Source organism: Danio aesculapii, chromosome 6 (genome assembly GCF_903798145.1).
Source record: "Danio aesculapii chromosome 6, fDanAes4.1, whole genome shotgun sequence".
Classification (NCBI taxonomy): domain Eukaryota; kingdom Metazoa; phylum Chordata; class Actinopteri; order Cypriniformes; family Danionidae; genus Danio; species Danio aesculapii.
This window is the reverse complement of record NC_079440.1, coordinates 62,056,352-62,068,851: the sequence shown is the minus strand read 5'-3', so window position 1 is coordinate 62,068,851 and position 12,500 is coordinate 62,056,352. Positions and strand designations below refer to the sequence as shown.

Below are 12,500 nucleotides of genomic sequence, written 5' to 3'. Positions count from 1 at the left end.
TTATTTATTCTACTATGGAAGTCAATGTTTACAGGTTTCTAACATTCTTCAAATGATCTTCTTTAATGTTCAATAGAACCAACAAACAGACAATAAAAGAAGATACTGATTTGTACCACTTGAGGGAGAGTAAATAGTAAGTAAACTTTAATATTTAAGTGAACTGTCGCTTTAAATCTCCGAACTGTTCTCTTAAAGGGACAGTTCCCCCCAAAAATTCATACCATCATGTCAGTCTTTCTTTCTTCTAGAAAATTCGCCGTAAAGAAAAGCACTGATCATCATTGACTTCCCTCATATTTCTGTCCATATAATGGACATCAATATCAACCCAAACTGTTTGAGCTGATGGTGGGTAAATGATGTCTTCATTTGTGGGTGAGCTGTCCCTTTAAATGTATACTTCAACCATTAATTAAATCATTTACTAATCATCCTCAAGCTGTTCAAAACTCTCCAAAGAGTTCATTTGTTTCTGCTGAACACAAAATAAGATATCTAGAATAATGTTAGACAACCACAGTAGAAGTAAAAATTCCATGCAAGTCAAATGCTTGCGTTCTTTAGTTCAGTGTTTCTCAACCACGTTCCTGGGGGACCACCAGCACTGCATATTTCCGGGTCTCCTTTGCCAAACACACCTGATTCAGATCATCAGCTCATTAGCAGAGACTGAAAGAGGTGTAATGGGAGTGACAGACAAAGGAGACATCCAAAACATGTAGTGTTGAGAAACACGTGGTTGAGAAACACTGCTCTAGTTCATTCTTCATTAACTCCAATATCATCTTATTTTTTGTTCAACAACTCATTCAAGCCACCTGAAGGTGAGTAAATGTGGAACATTTTAAGTTTTGCACTGCAAAATAATAGTTTATGATTTGTTTATAGCACAAATATCCAAACATTTGATTAAAATGAAATTAAATGATACATTAATTAAATCAAGAAGCGTTTTCTAGCAAAAATACGGTCGTTTTCAGAAATAAAAGTCATAATTAAGTGAGTTTTTCCTTATAAGATCAATAATCTGCCAGCGGTGTAAGCAAAACAATCGTATTATTTCAACTCAAAAACAAGGTTATTCAGCTTACCCTGCTGGCGGATTTACTTCATTCAGTAAAATCTCTCTTAATGTTGACTTAATATTCCTGAAAACAACACGAGCCACCAAACACTTCCTGATTTAAGATCTGTATTATAAAGAAGACAAAAACACTATGAAAATACTTTATTTTATGCTTTTCTTAGAGTTTTTGTCTTGTTTTAAATCTAAATATCTACAATTTCTTAAATCAATAAGCATTTTCTAGACAAGCAAAAACTAAAGTCTAGTTTTCAGAAATAATGAGTCAAAATTAAATGAGTTTTTCCTTAAAACAAGATCAATAATCTGCCAATGGGGAAAGCAAACTAATCTTGTTTTTCATTGAGACGTGACGTAATATTCTGCTTTCTCCACTGTCTGATTATTTAACTTGTTATAAGCAATAAAAATAAATGATCAAGAAGCATTTTTAAGAAAATCCCAAAACATTTTAAGCAAAATAAAAGTTTTTTTCCTTTTAGCATAACATTATTCCGCTTTCTCCATTGGCCGATAAGACTATTTGGCTTGTTTTAAACTTAATTTTGACTGATCATTTCAGAAAACAAAACACAAATTCTTTACTTAACGACTAGAAAAATATTTAGATATTTATACTAAAATTCCAAGACAGGAATTTGCTTTTGTCTTGATTCTAGTCCACATATCAAAAAATTATGAAATCAAGCAGTGAAGTCTTGTTTTCAGAAATGAGAAGTCAAAATTAAGTGAGTTTTCTGCCAATGGAGTAGGAAAAACGTGTCAAAATCTTATATCAAAATGAAAAACAAGCTTATTTTACTTCCCCCATTGTCAGATTATTTGGCTTGTTTTGAAGAAAAACTCACTTTATTTTGACTCATAATTTCTAAAAACACAGCACAGATTCTTTACTTTTACTGGAAAAATGTCTTGATTTCACAATTTGTTAATATTTATATTATAAACAAGACAAACACTCTATTCTAGTCCAAATATTATAAAAAAATCTTAAATTAAGCAGCATTTTCTAGACAAGCAAAAACAGTCTTGGTTTCAAAAATAATAAGCCAGAAATAAGTGAGTTTTTTTGCCAATGCAGTAAGGAAAACAACTTTATGTCAAAATGAAAAACAGCATTACCAGCATTATGCCTAAAAACAGCATTATGTCTACTTTACTTGTCTACCTTTCTTACCCCATTGTCAGATTATTTTGCTTGTTTTGAAGAAAAACTCACTTCATTTTGGCTTGTAATTTCTAAAAAAACAAAACACAAACTCTGTACTAAATTTCTGTATACTAAAAACAAGACAAAAGCACCAAAAAAAGCATATGCTTCTGTCTTGATTCTAGTTCAGGTATAAAAAAAAAATCTTAAAATAAAGCAGCATTTCTAAACAATCAAAACAGAGTCTTGTTTTCAGAAATAATGAGTCATAATGAAGTGAGTTTTCTGCCAATGCAGTAAGGAAAATTATCTTATATCAAAATGAAAAACAAGACTATTTTCTTACCCCATTGTCAGATTATTTGGCTTGTTTTAAAGAAAAACTCGCTTCATTTTGACTTTGAAAAACAAAACACAAATTCTGTACTTGTCTAGAAAAACGTCTTGACTTTACAATTTATAGATATTTGAACTAAAAACAAGACAAAAACACTAAGAAAGAATGTCCTTTTGTCTTGATTCTAGTCCACATATCAAAAAAATCTTAAATCAAGAAGCATTTTCTAGACAAGCATAAAAAAAGTCTTGTTTTCAGAAATAATGAGTCAAAATGAAGAGTTTTCTGCCAATGCAAATGATCTTATGTCAAAATGAAAAACAAGACTATTTTTCTTACCCCGTTGTCAGATTATTTAGCTTGATTTAAAGAAAAACTTGCTTCATTTTGATTTATTATTTCTAAAAAAACAAAACACAAATTCTGTACTTGTCTAGAAAAACATCTTGATTTCCCAATTTTTACATTTGTACCAAAAACAAGCCAAAAACACCTAGAAAGAACGTGCTTTTGTCCTGAATGTAGTCCAAATGTCAAAACAATCTTAAAATCAAGCAGCATTTTCTAAACAAGCAAAAAAAAGTCTTGTTTTCAGAACTAATGAGTCAAAATGAAGAGTTTTCTGCCAATGCAGTAAGGAAAACGATCTTAAATCTAAATTAATTTTCCCCCATTGTCAGATTATTTTAGCTTGTTTTAAAGAAAACCTCGCTTCATTTTGACTTAACTCAAATTCTCGTCTAGAAAAACATCTTGATTTAAGAATCTATCGATATTTATACTATAAACAAGCCACAAAGGAAGAAACTCTATTGTTTTGCAGTGTTCTGTACTGTCCCTTTAAGCCACCAGCTTGTGTGTGTGTGTGTTTGTGCGTGTCCTACGATCGGCATGTGTCTCATTATGTGCTCTTCAGTCAATGACAGAAAGTAAAGTAATATAAAGTGAGTGTGTAAGGAACAGCGGGATGATCTCCTCCTTGTGGGTCTCTCACTGTGAGCTGGCTCTCTCCAGCACGCGCAGGTCATAGTTTTTTTTGGCGGCGCGCAGCTTGAACAGGCCGCCGCCGCTGTTGTTGAGTTTGAAGGATGCGTTCTGGGCCGCCATGGTGTTGGGAAACACGGCCACTACAGTGTAGAGGTGTGCGGGGTCACTGCCGTCCCCACGCCCGCCGCCAGGGCCTCGGGGACACTGAGGGTCCTTCAGCCACTGGATCTTGGCGCCGCAGAGCGAGAGCTGATTGAAGAGTTTCTCAGCCTCAGGACGAGAGATGCCTTCTGGGAGATCCGTCACTTCCAACACCCGACTGACCACTGTGAGACACAGACAGAGCTGATTATTATTTTATTATCAAAAAGATCTCAAACTCAGGGCTACTGGTAGTACCCAGAATACCAAAGTCCACAAAAGTCGGCGCCAGTTAGTGCGTCGACACATGCACTCCGGTGCTCACGGCGGCCTGAGTTCGATTCCCGCCTCGTGGTCCTGTGCCGATCCTTCCCCTCTCTCTGCTCCCCATGCTTTCTTGTCAATACTCTACACTTTCCTACACATTAAAGGTGAAACCACCCCCCAAAAATAAAAAAATGATTACTAAAGTCCACTAAAGGAGGTCGAGCTTTCTCATATATGGCTACTAAACTCTGGGATAGCCTTTCTGATAATGTCAGACACACTCTCTCAGTTCAAAACTAGATTAAAGATCCTTTTTTAGTACACACCCAGCTGCTGGAAGAGCATCTGCTGTGTAAAACAAATGCTGGATTAGTTGGCGGTTCATTCCACTGTGTGAATGAAGGGAGTACAGTGAAGCAAAATGAAGGAATTCAATTCAAACTGAATTCAAGCAATTTCAAGTATCGGTGTTTGTTTTTAGGTTCTTTCCAGGGCTTGAATCCATATGTCTGACGTTCAAGTTCTTTCAAGAAGTGTGGGAACCCTGTAACAGGAGCATGCGTCAGATGTAAAGAGTAGGGATGCTCCGATCAGGATTTTTGCAGCCGATACCAAGTACCAATTCCTTGTCATGGTAATAAGCGGATACAGAGTACTTCAAGCTTTATAATGCCCTATGGCCCGTTTCCACTGAATGATGTGGTTCGGTACGCTTTTAAGACCGTTTCTACTGTCAAAAGGTACAAGTGAACCATACCATACTACTTTTAGCACTAAAGGGTACCAAACGGTGGAGCTAGTTGAGCAGCTGAATGCTATTAATTTACAGAAATGTGTCACTCGTAGATGCAGGAGAATGAAAACAAAGGAAGCACCATTTTTAAAAACACAACAGAGACATTACACCGTAATAATACATACATGTAATAACAAGCCATGGTTTCCCCAAGCTTAAAACAAACTTTGTCGTCGTCCTGATGAACAGCCACAAAGCCAAGAGAAACAAAATCTGCCGTGTCCTGTTGTTGTTTTACGAGCTCGTCTAAAACGTGAGCAGTTTCACTTTCTCCAGGGAGCTCCTGATCAACAAACCTGTTGAGCTGATGATAATAACGTGCGTGTGATTACTAAAGTGCTTCTGACATCTGATCCTTTAGAAACGGACAAACGTGAAAAAACACAGCAGCAAATTGTTTCAGCAACCTGAATCATGAACACACTGCCATGTTTATCATCGCCTTTTGGACTGTTATGAACTGGGAATGACAGAATTACTCTCTAACAGAGGCTGCTGAAGATTAAAGACGCAGATGAGAGGTTTACACTGACTGTAGGCTATATTTCATGTTGTTTTTGAACCCATATAAGGCCTAAATGTCTGCTGTGTGAAGTTTTTCTGTAATTGGCCACATATCAGAGACTGTAAGGGTCTGCATGTGTTCATATATGATCATTTATTTAGCCATGTGCACGCACTAAAATCTGCTTCTCTCTATCTCTCATTTAAGTTCAGGTTGCTTTACGGGCAGGACATTTTGTACAGTATTCCCAAAGCATTTTAGTAATATATCAACATCATCAAATTAATAAAATATACAGCAAATGAGAAATAAATGACAGAAAAATCAACAAAACCAGACAATATCTCTAAAAATGATAATAATTACAGGAATAAAACCTGTAGATTATTTACATAAATCAAATGAGTTGATTAGCCATTTCTAATGGTGTTCAAATATTCCGCAGCCAATTTAGATGTAATCTTGTCCTCTCTGAGTTTATAGTGAAGAAGCCGACTTGAGTAATGCACTGCTTTTGTTGTGCTTCAAAATACAACATTTGAATATGTTTGTAAAAACAGCCACGTTGTACAATGCTGTGATGTTATTTAGTTTCAAAATACAACATATTAACATTTACATGTAGAAAAAGCCAACGCGGGTGTCTTAAGGAGCAAAAATACAGCATATGGGCTCTTATATGCTGTCGTGTCATCACTCATATTGCAAGTCATATCTCTCCGGCCCCTCATTTCATGAACTGGGACCCATGACAAACTAATTGAATCAGGGTACCCCCAGGATGCTCCAAATGAAATTCAAGGCTTTTAAATACCTTCTTAATACCATTTCAAATGAAATTCAATGCCAACTTCGTACCCATTCCGACAGAAGTATGAGGGAAAAATGTCAAATCTGTATAAGAATTTAGAAAATAATTATGTACGAGTGGGCTACTTGAATTAAATAAAGCATTTTATTTCAATTTTCAGTTATATTTAATACATACGCAACAGCGTAGTCGTCCACCCAGTGGCGAATATGAAGGTCCAACTGAAGGTCAAACATGACCACAAACCCGTTGGCCTTATTGACCTGGTCAGTCAGTTCCTTAGTTATAAAAGTTAGCAGTTAGCTGTTAGCTGGACACGCTTCGTAGAGGAGGAACTGAAATTCCAGAAGGGAACAGAATCGACTGCTACATCTTATTGATCCGTGATTGGTAAATGTAGCTTGTGTGGACGCTACTGCGCTAATTGCTTAAAACATTAGCTTCGCTACACAAAACCTATTTGATTTAGAAAGTAGTGACGCTACTACCACGCTACTCAGAAACGTAGTTAAGCTAGCAGCTACTGCCCAACAATGTGTGGTGGCAATGCTTCTAATATAGAAATGTCTTCATTATTGATAGCCAAAGCACCTATTGAACTGCACAATAGGTGGTCGGCGCTGGTGAGCAGTACTATACACGGTGTGTTTGGCACCCCTCATATGGGAGTCCAGGGCTGTAACACCCATTGTTGCTAGCTAAAAAGATTTCTGGTGTCAACAGCAGTAGACGTCGCGGTTATTTCCTGGCACAGGCTTGACCCAAATGTAATTCGGATTCCTTGGCCACAGCGGATTAAACAGACACTCTCATTTTAGCTGATAAACTAAGCTAGCGACTATCTTGTTATGTACCTCACCTCAAGTAAAGTGCGCAGGCTTTCGCGCTTTCTGCTATTACGTGGAGCGTGAGATGCACTCAATGTTACGCTGCATGAATTTTTAATTAGCTTACATTAGTAACAGTTAATTTTGTTACAGTATGAAATTAATCCTAAAAAAGGTCAAATAAATGAATAAAATAAGACCTTTGTAATGAAATCCAAGACTTTGTATAATAATTCAAGGCTATTAAAACCTTAATTTGAGATTATAAATGCTTTTAAGAGCCCGCGGGTACTCTGAATAGTCCTGCTGTGTAGCACTGCTGATTAGCGCATATGCATCTTCCTCTGTGCATAAACTCAAACAAACACCTGCGATCGGTTCACGAGATCGGCCAGATTGACGAGTACCGATCGAGTCACGAAACGTGATTATCGGCCGATACTGATCTCCAGCCGATCCATCGGAGCATCCCTAGTAAAGAGTGTGTGTTTGTGTGCTGTGGTCTGAGCAGAAAGCCTGCAGTGTGTTCGGTCTCTCACCCATATCAGTAGTCCCGAGGTCTGTAGAGGCAGATTTGAGCGTTTGTCGTTTACCCCGCGCTCCGTGCTTCATCACTCCCTGATTCTGAGCAAACACACACACACACTGTGAACAACCAAACACAGTGATGGAGACATGAGTGGAGGGATGGCTCAAACAGATAATGAATAATCCTGCAGTGCATGTACAATCATTTAAACTAATATATTGGAGAAATAGAAACTCTAAAAAACTAATAAATGAAAAGAGAAACGTGCAAAAAAAATGGCTTTTCTAGAAACAAGACAAACAATCTAAATAAGAAAAGCACCGTTTGCAGCACAAAAACATACAAGAGTGTTATTGGAAATTATTTAACAGTTCATTTGTTGTTGAGAATGCTTTCCAAAATTACCAGCTTAAGATTATTACAGAAAAAAACACACATTAGTTACACATTAAACACACATGATTAGTGAAGTTTTTTTTCCCTCTCCGCTGTCTCCACTGGCTTACATGGTTCAGGATCTGTAGAGCTGTGCATCGTTGGATTTGCTCTTCAGTATTTGGACTCTCAGTAGTGATTATTAAACCACACTGAACTGAGCTCAACTGAACTGAACTTAAACACTACAAACTGAACTGCACTGTTCCTATTCACGATGATCTTCTATGTGAAGCTGCTTTGACACAATCTACATTGTAAAAGCGCTATACACATAAAGGTGAAGTGAATTGAACAAAATAAAACTTTTCCTATATATAAACTACTAACAAAAATATTACATAAAATAAAAATCAAAAGAAATAGATAAACTATGCTTCAGAACAAAATTGTAAACAAAGTTAGCACAGTTTAGCTCAGTTTTCACAGGTTTGCTATGCGTTTTTCTGAAGGCTGATACAGTTGCCACATCCTCCTGAGACCCGAAGAAAATTTATGTTTATTTATATATATTTTTGATTTCCTACATCCTTTGATTTAAAAAAAATCTTCAATTTAGAGTTTTTACATTTAGTTTTTATTTTTCATTTTACAGCGTGTCCACTGTAGTGGACCACAGGACCCTTTCAGTTCAAAACGACCGCCACTCAGACAGCAGAACTGTGCAGGATATGGCTGTAAAGAGATAATAATCCAATATTAATGCAACAAAAACAAAACAAAAGCCATTTTTTCCTTTAGTATTGAAATTCCTGAAATGGTTTAGTCTGAGAGACGAACTCAAAAAAACAAAACAAAAAGAAGTGATGTTAATCCAAAACAGATTTAACATAAGTGATTTAATACTGATTGTCATTCTCTAATTGTCTATTGTCAGACTCTAAATCAGAATCTCCCTCAACTATCTTATAGAGAATCCTCTCTGCTTCAGTTCTGCCTCCTACAACATGCAGTCATTAATTACATTGAGATGGTCCTGGTGTCCACTATAGTGGACATTTAAAAGAGGATGATATTTTGAAACACAAAGCTTTAAAAGCTAGATGTATTGTTCCTGACACTTTATTAAACAAATATATATGTATTTATATATATATATATATATATATATATATATATATATATATATATATATATATATATATATATATATTATTATATATAATAATAGTAAATTAACATTTTAAAAGCTCAATTTGACATGCCTCTCTCCTTCCCATAAAATGTGCTTTTTTGTATGTCAGCCATTTTGGATGCAGTGTATGAAGTGGTTCCTAGCCTGCCAGCCAATCAAATGACATATCACTAGAAAGCCCAGGACTTGACAGAGTAGCTCAAAAAATTCAAAGAAAATTCATGAAAAACCAATGTCCACTACAGGACATTTTCAGGAGGATGTAACATTTTTAAAGGTGCAGTATGTAAGTTTGACACCAAGTGGTTGAACTAGGTATTGCATTCCTGGATCAAAACAAATGCAAGGGCAGGTTGCCAGATTGAGGACACCAACAGCGAGACTTGAGCCTAAAGGCTGATTTAAGTTGTGTTCTAAATGAAAGCAACGCCATGCGACAGAGGGTCTATTTTCCTTATTAAAAGGAGTTTTTGTTCTTACCAACAACTCCAATTGATGTTATAGAAACGGCTGCTATTTCAGCTAAACTACAGGATAAACTGATCACCTCAAGTACACCTCATGTGCTTTAATCAGTGTTAAATATAAATACTATGTAGATAAAACACTGTGATCTTCTATGTGAAGCTGCTTTGACACGATCTACATTGTAAAAGCACTACACAAATAAAGGTGAATTGAATTGAATGCTAATAATGTGAGTTTGAATACTGTTTCACATGACATTTATTGCCATACTACTGAAAGCAGCAGCAGATAGTTCAGCTCAGATCTGGAGAATAAAATAAACCGTCTGAAACTGAACTTCAGACTCAGTGCAAACCAACACATATCAGTGATTCAGCATCTACATTTAATCATGTTAAAGAGGTTTAATATGTGTTCATTAGATTATAAACCTTTCCATTGTGCTGGAGTGCAGTGAGTGCACTATTCTGTGCTTCTGAATGGCTGTATTTACATTTCTGTCGTGTTTTGTCTGGTGCAAACAGCCAAATTGCTCATCACTGCGTATCTCGTCATGTAGCGTGTTGTTAGGACACGGGGTTTACAGTGTAACCTGCTCACCTAATGTTTACGCTCATAATATTTATATGATTTGCTAATTAATAACCTCATGTTGAAGTCTGAATCTGCGTCTCATTTCTGAGTCTGCTACTGTCCACCAGAGGTCACATTTCAGTCATGGATGCATGCTTTATGAATGAAATACACTGTTTTCCACCATCTGGCAACCCGGGGTGCTGAAATATAAATGGCTAAACTGACAATGGGCGGGTTAAATGACCAAAACAAACACGATGATCTGGTACATAACGCACATTTACAAAGCAGAATATCTGACTTCAGCATTGTTTCTCAGATAAACAAGAATGTTCACCGAGCATGTTTCTGAATATCTGCACACATATGATGGTGTTATTATGATGCAGAAGAGTCAAACACTGACATACAGCACCTTTAAAATAAGTTTAAATGAAACTAGAAAGAAAATAAAGAACAAGACTGAACATTAATGACAGACGTCAAAAACCTGATAATGATCAGACACTGCTCAAAATATTGGTCAAGCACCAGAAATCAACTGCTTTTAGCTTGGTTTCCCCAGCACAACACTGACTGAGACACACACACACACACACACACACACTGCTGTACCTGATGGGAGCTGTAGGAGGACTGGTTGTGGTTGTGCATGATGGGAGGAGGACACAGGCTGTACTGCAGCGGCTGCCCCAGTAAAGAGTAGCGGCCGTCTGCTGACACACACACACACACACACGCGCACACACACAAGCACACACACAAGCACACACACAGTTAGCGATAGAGTTGGACAACTGCCAGTTACACACAGACACTCTTGCTCACACACATGCATGCTCACACACAAGTTCACTGACACATGCATTCACACACACACTTGCTCACTAACAAGAACTCAGGATCAACTCAAACACACCAGCAAACAGTAAAGCCTTCTATTGGTCAACATGTACTGTACCTAACGTGTGTACAGTGTGTACAGTGTGTATGCAAGTGTGTGTGTCAGTGTGTGTATGTGTGCGTCTGTCTCTGTGCGAGTCTGTCTGTCTATGTTAAAACTGATTCGGATGTTTGTGTATCTGAGTGTGTGTGTGTACCTTGTGCTGGGCCACCAGGCCGAGGGAACTGAGAGATGAGCGGCAGTGGGCCGAGACCAGGACACACACTGTTCACACTGCCAGATGGAGACGGAGCTGGAGACTGAGTGGGAGACGCCAGCGGACTGCTTACCTACACACAAACACACACACACACACACGCCTGTGTTTTACACTTCCACATGAGTTTGGTGCACTGTTTGTTATAACAAAAACAACTTCCCCTATTTTTTTTGCAGTCATATCACCCTGCAGCCTCAGACTGGTCCCTCACTGAAGCTGAGCAGGGCTGAGCCTGGTCAGTGTCTGGATGGGAGACCACATGGGAACACTAGGCTGCTGTTGGAGGTGGTGTTAGTGAGGCCAGCAGGGGGCGCTCAACCTGCGGTCTGTGTGAGTCCTAATGCCCCAGTTTTATTTAATGCCCTGATTTATTTAGGCTACGTCAGTTTTACAAATTAACCAAGTGAACAACCTGTTCTTGTCCAAATTAAAGCAAAGTTGACAGTGAAAATGTCATCCAGTGTCCTGAGGCTGTCATGTTTCTGCGACAGTAAGCGAAACCGGAAACAGCGAAGCATTGCGTCGGAGGGTGCTTCCTGTATTCAATTCTGCAGTGAAAAAGGTCTATACCTCCAGGCTCTTATAACTTTAAAAAATAAATAAAAACAGTACAAAAAATTCTGTTTTTTTATGCTTTTTATTTGTATTTAGCATTTACAAACAAGAAATGTGAAATAAACTATCAAATAAATAAAACTCTCAGACTCAGCTTATATATATTATATATATATATATATATATATATATATATATATATATATATATATATATATATATATATATATATATATATATATATATATATATATAATATAGAGAGACAGTTCAGTAGGGTTTTTTTTGTATATGCTGAATATTTAACAATCAAAATAATTCCAAAATCGTACAATTATGACATCCACAAAAAAATTGCAAAGGAATAATAATTAAAAAGAGAGTATCGGCTACATTAATATTTGCAATAGTAGAGTTGTTTGAGTATATTCATAGTTCTGGTTGCTCTTCATCTTGAACGCCCTTTAAGAGTTCTTTCTGTCTACTTATATTTGTGTATAATTACGAGTGCTGGGCCGTTATCAGCGTTAACGTGAGACTCTTATCGCGCGATAAATAAAATATCGCTAATCTATCGTTAATCTATTCTCAAAGTTGGGAGCTGGGTCGATTCTACACAAGCTAAGATGACTGTCACCTTGATAGTTTAGCGTGGATGTATACCTGATCGGTGAGCTGTCTGACAAAAAGTGCCCGTCTGAATCAAATCAGCAGGATGCCTGACTTTAACT

The 12,500-nt window shown here is 37.1% G+C and overlaps 1 protein-coding gene across 6 annotated transcripts in view; it reads right to left on the bottom strand.

Annotated features, from left to right (window-relative positions):
• The window catches only part of LOC130231207 (R3H domain-containing protein 2), a 144,350-nt gene that overhangs the window by 1,468 nt on the left and 130,382 nt on the right, over positions 1-12,500 (bottom strand). For 4 of the 6 annotated variants that reach the window (XM_056460679.1, XM_056460684.1, XM_056460682.1 and 1 more), the window contains 4 exons: positions 11,152-11,284; positions 10,667-10,764; positions 7,448-7,553; positions 1-3,887 (listed from right to left, as the gene is read on the bottom strand). The exon at positions 1-3,887 is cut by the window's left edge and continues 1,468 nt beyond it. In XM_056460679.1, the coding sequence (XP_056316654.1) occupies positions 3,565-3,887; positions 7,448-7,553; positions 10,667-10,764; positions 11,152-11,284 (660 nt within the window). In that variant the 3' untranslated portion in view covers positions 1-3,564. The remainder of the gene's footprint in view (positions 3,888-7,447; positions 7,554-10,666; positions 10,765-11,151; positions 11,285-12,500) is intronic. The other 2 variants (XM_056460681.1, XM_056460685.1) reach the window with 1 other exon arrangement.